At 45.1% G+C, this 23,891-nt stretch overlaps 1 protein-coding gene across 4 annotated transcripts in view; it reads right to left on the bottom strand.

The window, feature by feature from the left end:
* Window positions 1-368: 368 nt before the first annotated feature.
* LOC140421039 (uncharacterized) overlaps window positions 369-23,891 on the bottom strand; it is a 65,125-nt gene continuing 41,602 nt past the window's right edge. For 3 of the 4 annotated variants that reach the window (XM_072505346.1, XM_072505345.1, XM_072505349.1), the window contains 3 exons: window positions 19,581-19,823; window positions 18,125-18,250; window positions 7,156-11,539 (listed from right to left, as the gene is read on the bottom strand). In XM_072505346.1, coding sequence (XP_072361447.1) covers window positions 11,285-11,539; window positions 18,125-18,250; window positions 19,581-19,823 — 624 coding nt within the window. In that variant the 3' untranslated portion in view covers window positions 7,156-11,284. Of the gene's footprint in view, window positions 639-7,155; window positions 11,540-18,124; window positions 18,251-19,580; window positions 19,824-23,891 lie in introns of those variants that run through there. The other variant, XM_072505347.1, reaches the window with a different exon arrangement.

Genomic DNA, 23,891 nt, shown 5'->3' with positions numbered 1-23,891 from the left:
ATGGTAACATCTGTTTTCTATCACTATTGTAATAAATTCACCGTCAAAGAGGAACTTGCCAAAATGGCTTAGTACAGTGCAGAAGGAGGCCATTCGGCCCATCGAGTCTGCACCGACCCACTTAAGCCCTCACTTCCACCCTATCCCCGTAACCCAATAACCCCTCCTAACCTTTTGGACACTAAGGGCAATTTAGCATAGCCAATCCACCTAACCTGCACGTCTTTGGACTGTGGGAGGAAACCGGAGCACACGGAGGAAACCCACGCAAACACGGGGAGAATGTGCAGACTCTGCACAGACAGTGACCTGGGACCCTGGCGCTGTGAAGCCACAGTGCTATGCACTTGTGCTACCGTGCTGCCCTTGACTTCATTGCCCACAACTCCACTTGTCTTTATTGAGGAATATCACAGTGCACGATACGATAAATTACAGGCATGCCTCTCAGACTTTGTGATGTGTACTTACATTTTTCCGCCTTCTATACAAACTAGGTAATGTGTTATTTATGCATTGCATTGAGGTCAATGTGTTGGTATGTGAACTATTATCCTTGATGTAGCACTGTCCTCTGCGTATTGCGTATTTATGGGAAAGTTATCTTCTCCATAAATGTTAAGCACCGCAGCTCCATCCTGTGGGGCAAAAAAACACAACCTAAAGGTTAGAAAAGTAAAATTCAAGTCTCGAATAGAAACAGAAAATGATAGAATTACTCAGCATGCCAGCCAGCATCTGTGGAGAGAAACAGAGTTTATGGGCTGGATTTTCATGTCAATGGGAAGACTCAGTGGAGGGCTGAAAATGGTGGTCGGGTTCCAATTCCAGGATTCCTAACACCATTCCACACGGTTTTTGATTTTCAGGAGTGCATTTTAAGGGTCAGGGCTGGTTTGGATCACGAGCCCATATCCTACACTCTCTATCTGGTTGGCTCCATTACAGGGATAGGCATGTCCAAGCTCTTCACAATATTCGTGGAGTCAAACCGGCTTTTTAATGAGTTGTGAATCATGGACTGCCTGGGGGAACTTTTGAAAGATAACTTCAGACGATCTTTCTTATGCCGCCCATTCCAAGGTATGACCCCCATCCCACACTTCAAGCCTCTCATGCCCATCATAACTAAGTATGCCCCCCTCACCCACACCTATGACTCTTCATGCCTCATTGCCAAGGTATTTAGCTATTTTTAGAGCCAAGAAATCCATTAGAATATTGAAACACCTGAAACACAGGGGAAACATTACTTGATTGACAGCTCTGCTGTCTGACTTCCTCTATATAGTGGGTGGAATCCTCGTTTGGGAGACTACGTTCTGTTGCTGGAGCCGAATTGCACATGATTAACCGCAAATCACTGAGCAATTCAGTGTCCCTTGCCATTCAAATTCATAGTAAAAAGTCTTACAACACCAGGTTAAAGTTCAACAGGTTTGTTTTGAATGACCAGCTTTCGGGGCACTGCTCCTTCCTCAGGTGATTCGAAACAAACCTGTTGCACTTTAACCTGGTGTTGTAAGACTTCTTACTGTGCTCACCACAGTCCAATGCCGGCATCTTCACATCATGGCTACCATCCAAATTCATGCATGACGAGGAACACCAAAGTATTTCCGAGGGAATCCCACGATCAGGTCACAATTTTGATCATGTGACCTGCCAGCGAAGTCCCGTGGCTGGCCACACCCCTCCCACACACCGCAAATCAGCACCCCCCACATCTTAAAGCAGCCCCCTACTAATGGATTTTCTGCGTGTCCCCCCTTGTCCCAAGTGTAAGGATGTCCCAACCCAGCCCCCCCAGTGACCCCCTAAATAGACCAACCCACCCTTCAGGAATCTCCAAACTAGAGGGACCCCCCACAGGGATGCCTTAAATAAAGGACCACCCTGGGACCCCCTAAATAGGGAGACCCGTCCTCCCCACAGGGACCCCCTAACTAGAGGGGAACCCCCACAGGGACCCCCTAAATAGGGAGACACTCCCATAGGGACCCCTTAACTAAAAGAAGTCCCCACAAGGATCCTCTAACTAAAGGAACCCCCACAGGGGTCCCCTAACTAAAGGAAATCCCCACAGGGACATCCCTAAATAGAGGGATATCCCAGAGACTCACTAAATAAAGAGTTAAGTGCTGTCAATTTACAGCTCCGTACTTCAAAATCACTCAAACGTGAAAAGTCGTGATTAGAATACATTTCATTTTCTTTGATGTGGTTGATGTTTGTAAACATCGTAGTTCCAGCACTTAGACCTACTCATCCATGAAGAAGATGAATGAAGCAAGGCTAACTGCTGGTTTTCGGAAGCTGTCAATCACAGCTCAGTACCAGGATTGAATGAATGGCTTGCAGCTAATGAATCTGAGGGGGTTAAACACAGGTCACAGCTGTTCTCTTTTCAGGACTGGGCAAGTGATGCTTCCAGGGGAGTGTTACAATGGTAATTTTTATCACTGCCCTGTCTGAACTACTCTCTAGCTTCCATTAGTTAGGGCAGGAATTGTCAAACTCGGGGGTTCGACCCATGGGTGGGTCACGGGCTGGTGTCGGGAGGGTCGCGGAGCCGTCCGTCGCGGCGCTCCCGATCGTGCAAATCCGCGCGCAACAGCCGCAGCAGCTGGCTTTTAATAATGCCGGCTGCAAGCGACCTTCAAAATGGGCAGGAGCAGATAAAAAAATTCAGCTGCACTGCGTATGCGTGCCCAATCATCAGTTCGCATGCACAAAACTATGGGCATGTGCACCGATGATCGGGCACGCATGTGCAGTGCGGCAGCATTTTTAAAAATATGGTTGCAGCCTTTTTTTTTCAAGTTCGGGCGACCAAAGGGACCCAAAACCATTTGCTCCATTTTTGTCAGCAACAAACAAGGTAAGAGAAAATGGTGGGTCGCGCAGGTCAGCCGGCGTGGGTCACGAAGATTGGCCGGTTGGTAAAAATGGGTCCCCGGAAACAAACTTTGAAAAACACTGAGTTAGGGGGTCCCTTTATGTGTGTGTGTGTGTGTGTGGTGGCTGGGACGCCTTAATAAACCATTAATTTGTTAATCTATTTGGTGACCGCCAGTCTTTCATGATACTACAATTTCTTACATTGACAGTCACACAGAAATAACGCTAAGTAAGAAAAAGGTGGAAGTATGCAAGAATTGACAGGTAGGAGTCAGGTTTCATAGTAAGCAGAATTTCTTATTTATTGCTGTAAATTTTTGTTTTATCTGTTGTGCACACAGTGTGTGACAGAATGATGTACAAACAGCACAAGCAAAGTGTCCTCAATTACTGAACTGCTTTCAGCATTTTATTGTATCAAAAATAGGCTTTTCATTTTATAACAAAATAAATCATTTGGGGAAATCTTTAAAGGGAGATTGTAATGCAGTCAACAGGAACGATCATCACTGATGAATTAATGACAAAATGCAGGCAAAACCTTTTGCTTATCTATTGTTGCTAACTTTCTCCTTGGTTCAATTGCTCTGTTTTATTACCTTTGCTCTCGAGTCACCAGGTATCTTTATGACACCGCCACGAGGTTCAAGTCCGAGTAATGATCAATAACCCAATACACCGATTAGTAAGATTTAAATCAAAGGACATTTATTATACATAGTAATCGCTACTCATGCACAAATTCTACGTCTAAGCTACTTCTAAAACTAACAGGCCTGTACTTAACTTCGGACTGGCCCACCAGGTCAGGGGAACAAATGGCCTTTCGTTCGGGTTCTGAGTCTGCAGGATTCGAAGTTGGTACGGATTGGTAGCTAGGAGCCCCTATCTCGTAGCGAGCGTTGAATTAAGACTTACTTAATCGGGAGTCACTGCACCGGTCACGGTCAATGTTGGTTCATGTTGCTGGGTGACCCGGGCAGAACGCAGAGGTGAAGAGAGAAGAGAGCTGAAGAGAGCTGAAGAGAGAGCGATTTGAACTTGGGGCTCAACTCTTATAGTCCCCAGGGGCTTCCCGCCTTTTGGGGCGGACCCTGTACCTGGTCCCAAGTGATTGGACTTTGTCCCAATCGCTTGGTTCGATTTTCTCCAATATTGGAGCGGTTCCCTGATCGATGGGCGGTCTTGAGGTGCTCGTTCACCTCCTTTTGTGTAGGCTTCTGCTGGCGCTGAGGAGTCTGACTTTGCTTTGTATGTCCAAAATGTTATTTATTGTTCCCGGGGATTGCTCATCAGTATGCAGATGGCTGCTACTTTGTTATGCTGATGGTCGCTGGTATCGATGTTGTCTGGCCTTTGCAGAGGTGAATACACAGCAAACCTGCAGCTGCTGGTTTCTGTCTATGTTGGCTGACTTTCCCATCAGTCTTTGCCATTTGCCATTTTAAATCGGGAGTTGGCCAATTTAGGTGGCTACACTATCAACTTCAGAAAACCGATCCACATGATGTTATCAGTATTCTTTGTTCAAAGAAATACACCTGGACATGGACCTTGTAATCAGTGATTTCTTTAAACTTGACTATTTTGGGTATCTGTATCCTTTTAAGCACTGTTAATCTTGGTGCCAATGCAATAGGGGAACCTCTTTCTTTTGGGAATAGATAAAGCAGAGAGAACAAGTTGCATTGAGTATACCAATCCCTTTATCAATTTGGCTGCATGACCCTTATCTCAGCAGGAGATGGTTGCATCATTCTTCTAGATACTGGAGAAACATAGAAACTAGGAGTAGGCCAATCGGCCCACTCTGGCGTTTAATATGACCATGGCTGATCCTCTACCTCAATGCCATATTCCTGATTTCTCCCCATACCCCTTGATGCCATTACAATCTTTTAAAATCTATCTGTTGCTTGAATACATTCAGTGACTTGCCCTCTATAGCCTTTTCTGGTAGAGTATTTCACAGGTTCATTACCCTTTGAGTGAAGAAAACTTTCCTTATCCCAGTCCTAAATGGTCCATCCCATATCCTCAACTGTGTCCCTGGTTCCAGATTCCCCAACCAGGCATCTGGGCCGGGTTTCTCCAATCCCACGGTCATGAAAAGCGGTGCGAACCACCCCGACGTCAAGGGTCCTCGATTGTCAGGTATTCACCCCTTCCTAGGGGGCTAGGTCGGCGCTGGAGTGGTCTCTGCTGCTCCAGCCGACGCGGCATGGCTGGCGCACGTCCGTGCATGCACGTTACCTTCTCCGGCGCGTGTTCGCGCATGCGCGTGGGTTCCCATCTCCGCACTGGCTCCTGGGCAATATGGCAGAGCCCTACAGGGCCCGGCGCGGAGGAACATAGGCCTCCATGGAAATAGCCTGCCCGCCGATCGGTAGGCCCCGATCGCAGGCCAGGCCACCGTGCAGGCCCCCCCCCCCCCGGGTCAGATCCCCCCGCCCCCCCCCGACAAGGACGGCCACCGCAGACAGAACTTCCAGGTCCCGCTGTATGGGACCATACGTGACCATCCCAGTTCACGCCGGGATCAGCAGCTGGAGTGGCGTGGGCCGCTCCAGTGCCATGCTGGCCCCCTGTAGGGGCCAGAATTGCTGATCCTGAGGCCGTGTTGACGCTGTCGGCATAAGCGACGGCATTTCCGATGGCATCAACACTTAGCCTCAGGATTACAGAATCCCGCCCAGTGTCTTTTATTGCTCACGATGTCCCAATTCAAAACTCCTAAATTAATCTAAAGTGGAATCACTTTAGGCCATCCCAGAAACCAATTTGTACAAGGTCCCCAAAAAAGTAGCAATCAGTTAAAAGCAGTTAATCTGTTCCCTAGTTAATCTGTCAATCTATTCTGGTAATCTCATTTGAGGAATACATGTTTGCCAGGAGAGTAGAACTCCCCTGCTATTCTCCAAATTGTTCCATGGGATCTTTTGTGTTGACCCGAATAAGTAAAAGCAGTACGTTAACCTGCTCTTGATGAGGCGGCATCTCCATCAGTGCAGCACCCCCTCAGTGCTGATGTTTCAGCCTCGCTTCTGTGGTCATGTCCTGGAGTGGGTCTTGAACCCATATGGTTCAGGAGTGAGTGCTACAACAGAGGCTTGCCAATTGAACAGAGTGGGATACAAAGAGAGTTGCTTCTCAGCTATTGGGTGTGATTGTATGGCCTCGTCGTGCTCGACTTGGTGACGTGACGAGGTTGTTACATCTTGCGACAAGCCTCTCAAGAGATTTACAGCACTCTCAGCGCCTCGCGAGGTCTAACCAGATCTTGTGAGGCGTCACAATCTGGATTTCGTTCACACTAATATCTAAAGCTGCAGTTTGGCTCAATTTAAATATGTTCGCACTGGAGTCTTCCAAAGACCAGGGATTGAATTTTTTTTTTCTTCAATGGGAAATCCCATTGACTTTTTAAAAAACAGATTTCCAATTAAGGACCAATCCACCCAGTCTATACATCTTTGGGTTGTGGGTGAGACCCATGCACACAGGGAGAATGTGCAGACTCCACACGGACAGTGCCCTAGGGCCGGAATCGAACCCGGGTCCTCGCCGCCATGAGGCAGCAGTGCGAACCACTGCACCAACGTGCTGCCTGGCCAAGGATTGAATGACCGTGCCTTGGAGACCTCGCCATGGCGTTGTTTAGTACTGGTCCATGTGGACCAGTGCTAACTGCAATTGGGGTGTTCTCCCTGGAGATTGGAAGCCCCCGGGTGGTTGGGCTCTGCATAGGGTGGTACCCTGGCACTCCCCAATGCCACCTCTGCACTGCCAGCCTGGCCAGGGTTCCCGGGTGGCACTGCCAGGTTGGCAAGGGCACTGCCAGGCTGACAGTGCTAAGGTGTCCGGGTGGCAGGTTACCCATGCCGGGGACTGGTCCCGGGGTTCCCTAACCTCATGAGATGGGCTCGAGGACCCGCTAATTGGCAAGCTCGGGGTGTTGGGAAGGGTCCGGGGGGGTGTCGAGAGATCTGGGCAGCATTTAAAAATCTCTTTCAATCTCACCCTGGCAGTGCCACCCAATGCAGGGAATTAATAAGTGCGGCCTTGGCGGGGCCTCCCTCGCAGAGGCCCCCCAAAACAACAAAGTCCTGTTTGATAACGTGGTTGTTCTCGGTGTAAATAAATGGCCGGAAATTGGGAAAAGAAAATCGGAAAATCTGACAAATATTTTAAGACTAGAATTAAAGTTTTGTTGTTTGCATTTCCATTTAAACAAACGTTTCAAAAATCAGATCATCAGGCTATAGCTTTTTATTGTAACAAAACTGTAAAATCACAGTAATGGCTTTTTATATTGCAATGGTTGTATTCAATAAAGGTACAGAAACATTTTAAGACACAATTATTTTACAGAAAGATAATACATGGAACATGCATGGAACAATTATCCAATTTAACCAAGCTGCAGTTCTCCCCTACCTCCACCTCAATTGTGCTGGGACGATTAGGTCAGTGGCAATACACTGAGGGTATAACAGTTCAATGTTTCCTATTAAATAGTGAAATAACTCCTCCCTCATCCACCATGTTTGCACTGTACCGGGACAGGAGAGTAGGGGAGAGCGAAATCAGAGATTTTGCCACTCAAAAATAAGTACATTTCTTAAAACATAAAAGTTTTGACATTATCTAAGTAAAATCTTTCAACATATAATTAATGTTGCACTGTTTCAGAATCTAATAATGATCATGACAGTTTTAGTTTTTGTATTTATCATTTTGCGAGTAAAGGTGATATCAAATTATTATATTAAACCATGATATCATCCTCTGAACAAGGACAGATAAGAACGCAAGTTGATCTCCTTGTAAAATTCAAATGAGCCGAAGGTGATTTGCCTAAAGTATATTATTTTCAAGTTTTTTAAAATATGTATCAGATCTACTGGCTTAATGGGTCCGCTGTTCTTCTGCCAAGGTGGAATGTCTGTTGATCACCATTTACATCACAGGATGTTTATACAGCGAATGTTTATTTTGCGATATCTATGGTGTGGATGCACACCCTCGATAAGGCAGAAGTGTCAAAATATTTACCTGGAGCACCTTACAAATGACATCAGGGTTTGCACCCTAAAGCCTGAATTTGTACATAATACGTATCTTGTTTGTTTACTTTCCATAGTCACCAGATTAAGACAGAGGTTTCAGTTCCTTGATTCTTCCTCTTAAGTGATTGATGCACGATCAATTACAATCAAAGACGAGGTTGTATCATAACTGAAGGCTTTAATCAACTAGAACTGTTCCCCAGCAGCTTCGGTACAGAAGATGAGGGCTGCTGAGATGGCACCGGTTCTTATACCCCGCCTGTCAAGGCGGAGCTACATACCAACAGCTAATGGTAAACTCCTAGGTTTAACCAATGGTCTTCAGCCTCATGGGTACTGTAATACCTGATAATACCACATTCACCCCCTGTTAAAAAAAGAGTCCAGTGGGGGTGGTGGCCAGTGGTTACAATTGCATCTAACATGGTATGATCAGATACGGAGGTCCCGTGATACCTCTTTGCAGAGTTGTCGAGAATATTTACAAGCATGGAAGATATATACATTCAATGTTCGTTTACAGTTATAGTTACAGTGAAACAATCAGTTGGTCGGGTGGCCTGGTCGGCCTCGTGGATCGTCTGGGCTTCGGTGGTGATTCTGGTGGGGGTCCGGGCATCTGCGACTCCGGGAGCATGGCGCGGCCTCCATGGCAGCTTCGTCACCCCTAGACGGCGCTGGTGGGGCCAACGATTGGCCCGAGAGGGAGGCGCCAGTAGGGGGCGTTGGTGGGTTGGACGCCCTAGGCAGGAGTGGCGGGAGGACTGACCCTCCAGTGAGGTGCTGTGGGGGGTGGGGGTGGGGGTGGGGGGGGGTGGGGGGGGTAATGGTTCGGGTGCGCGTGGGATTCCGGCGGGCACCAGGTCACGAAGGGAGACTGTATCTTGCCGGCCGTCAGGGAACGCCGCGTAGGCGTACTGGGGGTTAGCGTGCAGCAGGTGGACCCTCTCAACCAACGGGTCCGACTTGTGCACCCGCACGTGCTTCCGAAGCAGGATGGGTCCGGGTGCTGCCAGCCAGGTCGGGAGCGAGGTCCCGGAGGAGGACTTCCTGGGGAAGACAAGGAGACCTTCATGAGGTGTCTGATTGGTAGTTGTACAGAGCAGAGACCGGATGGCGTGGAGGGCCTCCGGGAGGACTTCTTGCCAGCGGGAGACTGAGAGATTCCTGGACCGTAGGGCCAGTAGAATGGTCTTCGAGGGACCCAGGTTCAATTTCCGACTTGGGTCACTGTGTTGAGTTTACATGTTTTCCCCGTGTCAGCATGGGTTTCCTCCGGGTGCTCCGGTTTCCTTCCACAGTCCAAAGATGTTCAGGTTAGGTCATGATGAATTAATCATGATGAATTACCCCTTAGTGTCCAGGGATGTGCAGTTAAGTTATGGGGCGAGGGTGGAGTGGAGTGCTCATTCAAAGGGTCGCTGCTGACTCGATGGGCCGAATGGCCTCCTTCTGCACTGTAGGGATTTTATGAATTTGCTTACAGCCGGGTTCCACAAACAGCAAATGATAATGACCAGGTAATCTGCCCATTTTAAACAAAACATCAATATTGAAAGATCAGCATTGAACCTATCATTTAGCTTCATAGCTGGCATATCTCTTTGTGAAAGCATTTCAATTTGGACCTTGCTGGTGACAAGGATGCCTGAAATATAGACCAAGGTTTAGAATATCCAGCTAGATGGCATGTCATAAACTATCTTGCATATCACTTTTAAGGCAGATGTCTCATTTATATGTGGTGAGGAAATGCTGGGTGACAACTGTGGAGGAATGACCAGAAAACAATGCAGCCTCCTTGGATTAGGTAGAAATTGCACTGAACCTCCCCATCCACATTAAACATCTTATGGTGAGTTGTATTGGTTACCCTGACATCTTAATATCTGTTGTTTGCCTATCAAAGCTCAACCTTTGCTCATCAGTTGTTTAATGACTGAAAACTGATTACGCTGTGTGAGTCTTTTGGAAAGTCAGGGAGAGGAGGTGGAATTGAGTGACTCACTGTGGAAAACTCTGAAAATCAGATTAATGAGCCAGGCAGATCTGTCCGGGTTGTGGTTTTGATTAACTTGACAGTAGATGTATCAGTGGGGGCTAAAATCCTGCTCCAGTTAACACTGAAAATTATTACTCTAATGGTTAGGATGCTCCTTCCTGAACAGGCCAAGGGAATCTTGTACTGCACGAGTCAGTTATGCGGCTTTAGCCAATTTAACTTCACAGTCGCCCCAGGCACACGTTTTAGCAATCTGGCCAAAGCTGGTGAATTCAACTCCATGCAAAATCTGAATGCGAAGGGTAGGTTTGAAACTCAAAGTCTACACTCGTGTTCAAAATACCATGTTCTGTGCTGTATTTTCTATGTTCTATGTTCTATGTTCTATGTGTTGGTTTCCAGAGGTCACTATTTGAAGAGCGTATCATACTTAACATATTCTGTGAAAAAAAGTATGATTCATGCTTTTAAGTGCAGTATGTCAGGAATAATGGACATTGTGGATGAGACTGCATCATGATTATCTGTCACTCAGTTCAGATGTTGCACTTTATCTGAATCAGGTCATGTGTCTGTCCTCACTGAATTTGTGTACGCCCCCAATTCATTGGCAAAGTCTGATTCCAATATTTTCACTCCAAGAATAAATGAAAATCAGCAGCACTGTGTCACCATTTTGATGTGGTGCAAAGTAAGTCACAAATCTTTTTACTGGGCCAAAATGAAAGATGTTAATTTATCTCTAATATTTATGTATACTCAGTATTTATTACCCACTTGAGAAAGAAGAACATTCCCTTTTGACCAATAGAGGAAATGTGACTGTATCCTGTACATTCAGGAGTGGTATCTGTTGACCTCTCTTATCCAATGAAAAGACAGAACAACAAAATCTAGGTTTATATTACATATGTCAAAAAAAATTCACTACTTTTATCATATATTTTGCTTAAAAATACATGATTTTGAAGCCATGCATTTGGCTTTAAATTGTACGGAGGGATATTAGTAGCAAACATGATTGTGTTCATGTAACATACTTCTGACTGCTATTTTAACTAAAGCGTTATATGAACCCATTTATGAAATGAGAGACAATTAAGTTTTATATAAATGTGTTAATGCATTCACGTGCTTAAGTTACTCACCCATACTTAAGAGGGCATGAAACTCATACAGAGGTGTAAAGTATACACTGTATGTTATGGTCATAGATTTTCTCCATTTGTGAATAAAGGCATAAGTATGTGGCAGGTCTGACAAAGTATTGATAGTGCTCTTGTTAGTGCCTGTCTTCTTCCAAGTGCTTGCTCTAATGATAATCTATTGCGTATGGCTCTGCCTGAAGTTCTGCACCTCTGCACCGATGGTGATTTGAACACTCGGTATGTCGTTCAACGCAGTGCTTGCCACACTGTACTCTCCTGATCTCTGGAGATTTCTGGTGAGTGTTGTTGCATCGGTGAACCAGGACTGGCTCCTTACTTTCCGATTTACTCTTTAGAAGACGCTGTAGAATTTCCTTATCAGATCTTTCCCTTTTAAAGTCGTCCTCGTAAATCTTGAGCTAAGAAAGCAGTGAAGCACAGCATTAGCATTTCGATACAGAGCAAGTTCCGCTTTTTATTTCACGTGTCTGATCCACTTTATCCCCTCTTCTTCTGAAGATTTGACTCTTATGGCGGTAGATTGTATAGATGCTAACAGCCTTCCAGCATCCATGAATCTTCACATAAGAAACAAACAGTCGCAAGATATTTGATCATGAAATGTGCTCATTGATGTCATGACCCCCATGTGAAGAAGGTAGTTCACATAAAATAAATATTTTGCAACAATGCTTAAACGTAACCTGATACCTCCCCCCATACAATACTCCATCCACACTGGTGAGTTATCACTGACCATAAAGCCACCCTTGGAAAATATTAGGTGGGCACTACTATCATTTGGTACCAAACAGAAAACAATCAGGCATTCTATAAGAAAAACTCCCCAAACCATAAAATGACTAAGACTGCTCTGCCAACATTGGTGTGTTGAAGGATTATTTCATGACGTTTATATCTATTGTTTGTCCCATCGGAAGAAGGTATTGTCTATATACTACATACTACAATAACAGAGCTGTGCATATGCTTTTTGCTATTTTCATGGTTGCCACAATTGAAGGCATAGAGTCAAACCCTGCACAGATTGAGGTCATTTGGTCCATTAAGTCAATGCTAGCTCGCCACAGAAAAATCGAGTCATTCCCATTCCCCTGATCGATCCCCATGGCCCTGCAGGCTTATTTCCTTCAAGTTTCTATCCAGTTTTCCTTTGAAATCTTTGATTGTTTCCACTTCCAACTTAGTGGGCAACAAGTTCTTTCCTTGTGATGGATTCAAGAGTGCAGTCAGATTAACTTCAAAAAACGCTGAGGGTCAGCAGACACTTATGACAGTAGAATGAGACTAACATAGAAAATGTATCTTTCGAAGAAGCTCTTCTCGTTTACTCCCTGCTTATGTAGGGCCTGGAGGAGGGCATCAGTCGAGCCTAAGGGGGAAAGCTGGAATAATATTTGAAGCGTTAAAAGAAATAGCTAATTAATAGTCCAGCATTTCTGATCGGTTTACGTCAATGTTTAGTAATAAAAAGAAAAGGTTAATCTTCAGCCATCTGGCTAAAAATGAGAGGGTGAATTTGGCATTGCGTCAACACAGGTGACCTGAGTCAAGGTCAGAAATTCAATGGAATTCCTCTATTGTGCCTGGAAAAAGGAGCAGCATCGATCACTTGTGAGGTCTGAAAACCGAGAAAGTACAACTACAAACCATAACCATTGGTTCATTCAGACATTTTGGATGGCAATATATATCTGCAGAAAGGGAACTGCATATTTCAATAGGTTCCTTGTGATACAATGTTTCACCCTGCTTCTTGTAACTTCTGAAGAAATGGAGATGAAAAAAGTTTACTTGGTTACCGCAAGTTAAAGTGACATTTCTTTGTCCTACAGTTTTTTGATTCATAGTGACAGGTGCCTCAGTGAAACTCCCCTTCCAGCTTTCCATCCACTTGATGGACATATGGGAATATGGCAACAGCATGGCAAATGTCATTCATGTCTGGCTGTGCTGCGGTGCAAGTGTAATTATCGGGAAGAATGTCTACTGAAAACCATGTTAAGCATCAACTGGACTAACCCCCTCCAATGCATTCCTTGTGCGACATCAATATTTCACAGCCCTGCTGTGACTTGTAAACTGGAGCCTATTAGAAAATATGTGACTACTAACATGCAGGCACGTGTGCTTTCATCTTGTTTTCTATCCTAAGCCCTGCTTAAATGACAGATCACGCTTGTTCATAAACCTGCCGTATTTTGGTTACCAATTTGCAGTGTGCATCATCAGGGAATCTGGGGATCAGTTTCACTTTGGCAGTGATTTTAATGCAGTTTTAGGTTACACAATATAACTGGTTCAGTACACCAACAATTTGAACTAATATAGTGCCTGGACCACAATAAAATATCCCGAAGCACTCTACAGAGGCATGAGAGGAACAAAATCCATTAACTGACTCTCTCAGCACTTCCAATGAACAGTAAGCTCCATTTAATCCAGAATTTGGTATGGGAAGCAAATCCTCAAATCTTAATGCACTACTGTATCTGAACCATTAAATTTATTTGCTTTAGCTAAGTTTAAAATTGCTCTCAACAGTTGAGAAATAGTTCATTTTAAAAGTATACCATAATGCTCTGCTCCTTGAAGCAGTCATGATCTGCATTTGGAACCCTGCTCTCATGCTGATCAGCAAAGTTAAGGATCCTCCTGCTCAAACCTGGGGCGAGATTCTCCGACCCCCCGCCGGGTCGGAGAATCGCCGGGGCGCTGGCGTGAATCCCGCCCCCGCCGGTTGCCGAATTCTCCGGCACCGGATATTCGGCGGGGACGGGAATCATGCCACGCCGGTTGGCGGGCCCTCCTGGTGATTCTCCGGCCCGGAGGGCCCGAAATCCCGCTGCTAGAATTCCTGTCCCGCCGGCGTGGATTAAACCACCTCTCTTACCGGCGGGACAAGGTGGCGCGGGCGGGCTCCGGGGTCCTGGGGGGAGGCGGGGGGGGGGGGGGGGGGGGGGGGGATGTGGCCCCGGGGGGTGCCCCCACGGTGGCCTGGCCCGCGATCGGGGCCCACCGATCCACAGGCGGGCCTGTGCGCTGGGGGCACTCTTTTCCTTCCGCCTTCGCCACGGCCTCCACCATGGCGGAGGCGGAAGAGACTCCCTGCACTGCGCATGCGCGGGGATGCCGTGAGCGGCCGCTGACGCTCCCGCGCTTGCGCCGCCCGGCAATGTCATTTCCGCGCCAGCTGACGGGGCACCAAAGGCCTTTCCCGCCAGCTGGCGGGGCGGAAATCAGTCCGGCGCGGGCCTAGCCCCTCAAGGTTAGGGCTCGGCCGGTCAAGATGCGGAGGATTCCGCACCTTTGGGGCAGCGCGATGCCGGACTGATTTGCGCCGTTTTTGGTGCCGGTCGGTGGACATCGCGCCGATTATGGAGAATTTCACCCCTGGTTTCCCCTTTGTATTCGCTTTATTTTCTGTTATTTTGGCTTTTTAACTTTTGCATCTCGACGATTACTGAAAGCAGCAACCCCACTCCCCCCCCCCCCCCCACCACCACCATCCCATCCAGCAAGATGTGCTATTTAGTCTGGCCTCAGGAAACCCCTGGTGTGATGTGATACTTGGTTTGGCCTCAGCAATAACATATTTGATGGACTTCACTGACAGCCAATAAGCTGTTCTAAATTCCTGGATCTTACCTAACACTTAATGCTGATTGGGGCTGTCAATCCAGCATGTTCTGCACAAGCAGGCAGACCTGATACTGAAGTTAGTTTAGTTTTAGACAGAGTTGCAGAAGACCTTTGAGCTTTCTCTCTCCCTGAAAGGGCAGTACATCTCTCGCTCTACAGTCAGATTGACCTGCAAGGAAGTTCAGTCCAGCATCAGTTGCAGGCAGATTAGTGGTTCAAAGAATCCTTTTCAAATCTCGAGTGGGGAACTCTGTTCACATCGTGGAAAGGATGTTAAGGCAATCTCGGGGAGCTAGAGACAAATGAGAATTACACAGGCCTTGAGCTATTCTTTTGGTTGAAGGCTCAGGTTAATAAAAGTGAAGTGACTCCCCAGAGGAAGTCTTACAGCCTGAGAGTTCTGATTTAATGCACATTCTGTAAGATCCAAACCAACTGGTGGTTTCAACACTCCACGTTCTGGGAAGATAGCCAGTTACAACAACTTTGATGTCAACAGCAAGAACATTCATCTCTATTTTCCATTTTAATCCGTATCATTTTAGCCCTTTCCAGTGTGTATGTCTGCCTTGTGTGTGTTTAGGTAGAGGGTGGGATGTGTTTAGGTAAAAGGAGGGGAGTAATAGATTAGCTGACCAATATTCTTTGATAATCATCAGGTTCAAATCCCGGCTTGGGTCACTGTCTATGCGGAGTCTGCACAATCTCCCGGTGTCTGCATGGGTTTCCTTCGGGTGCTCTGGATTCCTTCCACAAGTCCTAAAAGACTTGCTGTTAAATGCATTGGACATTCTGAGTTCTTCCTCACAGGCAACTAAGGGATTTTCACAGTAACTTCATTGCAGTGTTAATGTAAGCCTACTTGTGACACTAATAAAGGTTATTCTCTCTACTGTTGTTACAAATAAACAGCTTTTTTGTGTCACACTTACAAATCGGGCGCCTGTAAGTCATTGAAGCAGTCAAGGTTCAAAGATCTCAGAAACTATATATGAATTATTGGTTAATTCACTTGTGTTGGGACTGAATTTGCTCTGTTTACATGATGCTCAGGTTCAGCACTGCTGGTACAGGAGAACACATGTCAAATGACAGGCTGTGGGTGTAAGAAGACTTCTTTAACAACCATGGCTAAGATAAGGAAAGCTTTATTTTACAACAAGTTTTCCGGCGACTAGGGGCTTTTCACAGTAACTTCATTGAAGCCTACTTGTGACAATAAGTAATTATTATTAGTATGTTTTTTCGTGTTGTAACACACAATAGAGGAAGCTCGAGAAGCTGCTGACAATTAAAACTTCAGGAGTCAACTTTTCGAGAAAGGAATTGACTCCACTGTGAACTGAGAGAAAACCTGCCGAGGATAACAGGAGGAAGCACATTAAAGCTTCAGGGCACGTCTCCAGTAAACTAGGACTGCTGGGTGGAAATTCCCATCAGCTCTCCTGAATGAGATCAGATACTGAAGTGGTTGTTAAGTCTGTGTTCTCAGTATCATAACAACCTGCAGATATTACACAGAGTTGTGCTCTGTGCGTGCTCTAACTCCTTCTCGAGGCCTTTGTATGTGGAAGGTTTAATTAAACCAACGGATGAACCAAATTGTTAATCTGTTTATGCTTTACGACTCCCAAAAAAATGAAAAACAAGCTAATCCTCACAGGAGTTAAGCAACAAAACACGAAAGCAAACATTTCTGCTCTGATTTGATTACTCCAATGAGATTTCCATTGTGGATGTTTCACTGCATGTTAATTGTTCAATACATTAATAAATAAATTAAGCAAAATAAAACCCTTACTAACATTTTAATGGGGCTGGTTTAGCACACTGGGCTAAATCGCTGGCTTTTAAAGCAGACCAAGGCAGGCCAGCAGAAAGGTTCGATTCCCGTACCAGCCTCCCCGAACAGGCGCCGGAATGTGGCAACTAGGGGTTTTTCACAGTAACTTCATTTGAAGCCTACTTGTGACAATAAGCGATTTTCATTTCATTTCATTCCAACCATATCTTACAGTTAGCATCCTCTATTATTTTGACTGATTATGAATTTATCTCCCCACTATGATTATAGAAGATCAAGTCACCTCCAGCGCGTGTGGATCGTTGAACTGTTCCCCAAAATTACCTTGACTGTCTTAAACAAGAAGTTAAATAATTTACATTTATATAGCGCCTTTAACATATGCAAACATCCCAAGGTGTTTCATGGCGACATTATCAAATGAAATTTCACACCAATCCACAAAGGGAGATGCAAAGACAGATGCACAGATGAGATTTTATGAAGCATCTTAAAGGAGGAGAGAGCGGCAGAGATGTTTAGGAGGTTTAGGACCAAGGCAGCTAAAAACACAGCTGCGGCAAAGTGATTAACATTAAGGAAGCGCTGGCAGCACGGTGGCGCAGTGGTTAGCATTGCAGCCTCACGGCGCCGAGGTCCCCGGTTCGATCCCGGCTCTGGGTCACTGCCCGTGTGGAGTTTGCACATTCTCCCAGTGTTTGCATGGGTTTCGTCCCCACAACCCAAAGATGTGCAGGGTAGGTGGATTGGCCACACTAAATTGCCCCTTAATTGGAAAAAATGAATTGGGCATTCCTAAATTTAAAAAAGAATTAAGGAAGCGGGATAGGTGCAGGTAAGAGTATGAGCCATGGACAAAGTCAGAATTCTTGGTGGTGAACTTTCAGTGGTGATAGCAGAAGAGCAAGAACGTAGGAGGACAACTGCACACAGGAGGAGGCAACAAGAAACCACCACATAATCTTCACCTAGTCTTATTGCAAATTTGAAATAGAACATGGGAGTCTCCTACAAGCAGTGGAAGAGGAAACTGGTCCACTTACACAGCGAGGTTTGAAGAAATGAGTGGAGGAGCTGCCCTTAAGCAGATCATTTCTACAAAAAGCCAGAATTAGATGAGCACAGGGAATCTTCGAGGGCTGTAGGGTTGGAGGAGGTTGCAGAGAAAGGGAAGATTTTGAAAGCAAAGATGGGAATTTTGGAGGCACTGTTGGACTGAGAACCAATGTAGGTCAGGTTTGACAGCCGAACAGGGCTTGGTGAAATTTAGGATACGGACAGCAGAGTTTTTGGACAATCTCAAGTTTATAGAGGGCGGAAGGTGGAAGGCTAGCCAGGACAGCATTGGAATAGAAGTCTTGAAGTAACAACAACATGAATGAGGGTTTCAGAAGCAGATGAGATGAGGCAGAGGCAAATTCAGGCAATATTGCAGAGGTGGAAGTAGGCAGTCTTGGTGATGGCACAGGTGTGTGGTTAGAAACTCAATTGAAGGTCAATCACAATATCAAGGTTGGAATAATAAAGTGTAACTAACCTGTTGCTGAAGAAGGTTCATCTGCAAATGCATTTCATCGGTTTTCTTCTTCAGCTTTTCATTTTCAGCTTGAGTGCGCTGTCGATCTTTGCGTTCAGTCTTATAATCAGACTCATAAAGTTTTGTCTATATTTAAGAAAATTACAAATCAAATTTTGGACAGATTCTAGATTAAACCCCATTCATTCTTGCCATAGTTAAGGTTTCATTATGGTGGCCTGAAGCACAAAAGCGTGTTTCCTACCACATTAGGAAAAGACAGAAAATCGTTATCCAGGACCTCCGGCCAGATCGGAAAAAGAGGCACGAGGTCTTTTCATTGGCAGATAAAGGACGTAACGCTTGTTTGAACCCCCATTACAAGACTGGTTTACCCCAAAGAAGCTGGCTCGTGCCAGTACTAGATTCAATTAGCAAAAACAGATCTTGGGACTGCATCTTATCAAGAAGGTACGCTTTGAAATAACCATAGCTGAATGAATGTGGAAGGTCGCATCATCAGAACAGATATGATGGAGGTGGAGAAACTGGGAGAATGGAATGGGGTCCCTAAAGGAAGTGGGAAGTGAAGAAATATAGTCCAGATAGCTGTGGGAGTCTGTGAGAGCTTACAGTAAATATTCATTAATAGCCTATCCCTATACCAGCACATCTGGTAGGTCTTCAGTTTTCGATAACCAAGATTGCCCCCATGTTGGTTGAAAGGGCCCTTGATCCCATCTCAGTTCTATTTCCTACACTCACCCCTTCCCATCCTCCCAGAATCATAATAGGATTCCCCTTGTTCTTACCTTCCATCCCACTAACCTTCATAATCAATAGATGATTCACTGTCATTTCCAGCACCTCCAGCATGATGGCCACCACTAATATTGACCTCCCCACCCATCTTAGTATTCTGAAGGGACTGTCGTCTAGCAAGCTGGTGAGACCATCTTTATTTACGTGTTCCCCTCTCCTCACAGCACGGAGCCACTTCTGTGGAGGGTGCCCCTCAGCAAAGTGGCAGCTGATACCACAAATAATTTTAAAATTGTCCTACATCTTCAGAGGGTGACTCCATCTTGGAGCATCCTCATGTTACTGCCTACTGCAGCAGTGCCCAGCTCTCCCAATGGGGCTGCTGACATGACAACTCTGCAGCTCCTCCCACTGGCCGTGCCCAATACATGTCCTGCCTGCTGATCGTAATTGGATAGTGCTCCTGGAAGTGCCCTCTTAATTACTTGCTTCCAGTAAGAACACAACAAACATCCAGGCATCTACCAGCTGGGCTGGGACCAACTTTTAGTCCCAACCTCTCAGAATATTCCAGCTGCTAGCTCAGGTGCGCTCTCTACAAATGTTGGACAGCTTTGTGTTTTAATTTCCCTTCAGATCAGCAGTAAGTATTATCCTATCATAGACTGATACGAAGGAAGAAAACAAGATCCCGAGGAGAAAGGTGACACCTTACCTGACACACGAGAGCGTGCATTTGGTCCCGTAGCTCCTTACACTCCATTTGCGAGATTCCATTGCTGGTTACACATCGGGCTCCTTCTAGTTTCTGCCAGCACAGGGTGTGCTCCCTTGGCTTCTCTGAGCTCTGCATATGTTTTGGTGATGAGGGTATTGTGTCTTTATAACGTGACTGTAATTGGTGATAGATGTCATTTGCTTTTTCATTGTGTCGAATTTGTCTCCATGGCTCATCTTTCTAAACAAGGATAAAACAAAAGCCTTCAGATAATACAGACGCAACCACATCCAGATTTTAGCTAATTCAGGCCCATAGTTAATATTGCCTGAGAACTGAATGGAAAAGTAAAAGATAGAGTATTGGAAAATTACTTGAGGAAGATTTAAATTTAAGTAACTTAGTTACTAGTTTACATTGTTAGATATGCATGCATGCAGGCACACATAATATAGACTAGGTACAGTGTTTCATCCATTTTACACAGTCTGGAATGATGTTGGAAAGTACAATCAGGTTCATAGGCCAGAGACACCAACATTGTCACTGGTGTAGGAATATATTTACTTATACAAGAATGACTTGTTTGTTATCATAGCCTGTTGTCAAAAGGGCCAGGGAATAAAGAACCACGGATAGTTGGGGGGGGGCTAGCTTTCCTATGGGGTCATGGACTTTGCACTTTCTCCCCGTGTGTGCGTGGGTTTCCACCTGATGTTCCGGTTTCCTCTCAGTCCAAAGATGTGCAAATTAGGTGGATTGGCCATGCTAAATTGCCCCTTAGTGTCCAAAAGGTTAGGTTGGGTTACTGGGTTACGGGGATAGGGTGGAGGCATGGGCTTAAGTAGGGTGCTCTTTCCAAGGGCCAGTGCAGACTCGATGGGCTAAATGGCCTCCTTCTGCACTAAATTCTATGATTTTAAACATGGGGAGACCTGATTTTCAATCTATTTGAGTGGCAAAGTGATTATTCAGATGTGTGTGTGTATATATGTGTGTGCTTTCCATGTAATTTCTCTCTCTGGTGAAAGGGGATTTACAGGGTCATCTGTCACAAGGGTTGGGAGCTGTTCATTGCTGAATTAAAATGATTCTTGTGGCCATGTCAGACTGCTGATCGGCAGGAGGCCTGGATGGCCTGGGCCGACTTCCTCCAATGCCGGGGTACTGGAATCCAGTGGAGCACCCCTTTATCTATCTCTTCCTCCTCCCATCCCATCCTTTTCTTTTATGGGATGTGGGCATCATGGCAAGGCCAGCTTTTGTTACCTATCCCCAATTGTCCATTTCTTAATTGTCTTCTCTGAAGAAGAGTAGCATTCCCGGGTCTAGTTTTCATCCAGATCCAGGCCTCTTTGTGTAGTCATATTGTTAGCACAGAGCAAACAACCACAATATGAGACACCTGGGTTGGCTTGTACTGGAGAGCACCACCCAATGGGTCAAGCCAATGAAAATGCATTTTCAAGATCCCAATGGTCTACTCAATGCAGCTTCATGTTAGAGGATGGCTTTGGTTGGAGCTTCTCTCCTCTTTGTGCCTGTGTACCAGATTTGTGTCAGGAACAAGCTCTTCAGAGGATCCCAGCAGCAATCCACAGAGTTTGAATGTTGGCCTGAAGAGGGGTTAAGATAAAAGAATCATGGCAGCTGCCCAGGAAGCAAGCACAAAGTCGAGGTCCACACGTTCACAGACCAGCAACCTGTTCAATGCACGGAAGCCTTTTCTGTGGCTAGCTGGTCTGTTGGTGCCTTGATAATTATGTTGGTACAATCAATGACCCTCCAGCACCTCAGGGAATTTGTCAATGCCTATCAATCCCAATGTCATTTGTGCCTGTAGTGGCCCCTTGTCTAAAAAATAGGCTTTGTTCCAGGCCCTTTGGAAGAGACATGCAAGAGCTGTCTGATGGTGTGAACAGCTGCCGAATGAAGAATGACACCCAGGTCCACAGCTGGCTCTTTGAATGACCCAGATGTAGAAAAATTCCGAACCACTGTGGAACTTGATGGCTGCTGGTAGGGGAGTGCCAAGAAGCCTCAAGGCTTCAGGGAATGGTGGACTAGAGCAGAAATGTCCACGACCATCTTCCTGTGTGGGTGCAGTCTCTTACAGCACAGGCACACTCTCATTTGCTGGTAGCCAATTCTTAGGCAGACCACCCAATGTGGTGAATAGCACCTTCTTCTCTTTTTCAGCCGCTCAATATGCACCTCTAGCCATCTCTTGACCAGAAGGATGCATCGATTTTAGCTTCTCCTCGCTGCTCTGTCCAATGTCAGAAAAGCATGTTCCCATCTCAGCTCCTTCACCTGCCACATATTGTTTCACCAGGACATCCTGTACTATCCTCTGATGCCCAAGTGATGCTAGCAGATTCATGTTACACTCAAGAATCAAACCACTCACTGATCATAAATACAAACCTTTCAGCACCAATGATAGTAATTCTGTGCCACTGGATGAACAGTTGACTTCTAATCTCCCATTTGAACGATGCATTAATCAGCAGCCATAACTCTTCACCCTATTCATGACAGCCGCCACTCGGGCACTCCATCTTTCCCATGTCTCCAAACTACAAGTCTCAAACTGCTGCTCCAAAGGCTGTTAATGAGCTCAAGTTTTTCCAAAGTTGAGTTGTGTGGGTTGCCTGCTCTCCGCTCCTCCCTTTGAGAATTGTTTTGCATTCTAGAGGCATCAGTAACCAGTGATGCCATCCGATTTTGCAATTTTTCATGTGTGTGATACCTACCCTCTTGGGCGAGTAAAATTTAAGCGGCAGGCATCTGACTCAGCCACATACCATGGAGTAGATATTAATGGTTCTACCATCTTTACCACCCACCCCTCTCCCCCACCAGCAAATGAAATCTATTCCCTCAAGCTTGTTGTGAGCTTAGAATATCAACTGAAAGAAATTTCCAGTCAGTAAAGGAACATTGGTTGCTTGGTCATCTATAAACTGGTCCTGAAATAAAAGGTCCCCACCCCAGGCGTCTAGCGTATTATAGCAGACTAAACTATTATTAAATTTCCCAATATTGGCTCTTAGAATTCTAGGATATTGTTATTATATATGTGGGCTCATGATGATGTAAATGTGAGACTACAAATCTTGTATACTTATTTAATTATTGAAACCAATTGTAGATTAGTTTATAAAAGATTATATGATAGAATAGATGGTAACTAAAGCTAATCATAACATATCAATCTTACTTAAGATACGTACATTTTTAAAATTCCACCTTAATAACAATTTGGATAAACAAACAGATACAGATTAAAGATAATTATACTCAGCAATCAAGTATAATTTCTCCTTAATTAGAAGTGTCTTTGTCTCAAGGTTTGTTGAGTCTTGGCCTAGATCAGGATTTCCCATGTCCTAAGGTGGCTAATAAACTATCTGAGTTAATAGTCACTAAGGAGAATTTCAGCAGATTGTCCTTTGTTTTTCAGAAAAACCAAGCTCCTTATCAAAGTGAAGGACCGTATGGACCATCTGGGTATCCAGGAAAAGATAATAATCTTTATTGTCACAAGTAGGCTTACATTAACACTGCAATGAAGTTACTGAGAAAAGCCCTTGGCATGCTTCCAACAGTAAGCTACCTGTCGGACGTCTGTAGTAGCTGGCTTTCCAACTATCATCCAATTGCTAATTCAGGGTAAATACCATGTAACTATGGCAATGTTTTGTTGAGACTGAGCAGCATTCTTAATTATTTGCTTGTTAATGCCAATTAACATCTCAAATTCCCCAATCAAATGTGTTAATTGTCACATCGGAAGCATAATCTGAAATTGCTCATTGTAGATAGGTTAGCAAAATGGGATGGAAATGATAGAACAAAGAATTCCCCATCCAGCAGTTTATACATTGTTATTTCTTCTTTTGTTAAAAGTATAATTAAGCATACCTTTTGTTGCAAAGTAAACAAAGAATGTCATTTTCTCCCCTCAACCAAATTGTTCTGCATGCTGGTTCAAGGCTTCATCCTAGTGTATATAACCCTGCACTGCAGGGTTGTTACAATAGGCTTACAGAACAGACATCCCATCACCATTAGAACAGATTCATATTCCAGTTTCAAGTGTTTCACTGCTTCATGAACAGTAAGGGGGAGTTGCATTCTGAATGCTCCCTTTACTCCAATTATGTTCCGACCAGTGCATTTTATTGTTCATTAAAGAGCATCAATAGGAACATGTCTGCCTCAGTAAGAATGATCTGTGTGAAGGCAGTAAGCCAGGGGAACAGTTAGTAAAATGCAAGCATTACAATGTTCAGACGAACTTCT

Source organism: Scyliorhinus torazame, chromosome 5 (assembly GCF_047496885.1).
Source record: "Scyliorhinus torazame isolate Kashiwa2021f chromosome 5, sScyTor2.1, whole genome shotgun sequence".
Classification (NCBI taxonomy): Eukaryota; Metazoa; Chordata; class Chondrichthyes; order Carcharhiniformes; family Scyliorhinidae; genus Scyliorhinus; species Scyliorhinus torazame.
Note: the sequence above shows the minus strand (reverse complement) of the source record. Positions and strands in the feature narration are given on the sequence as shown.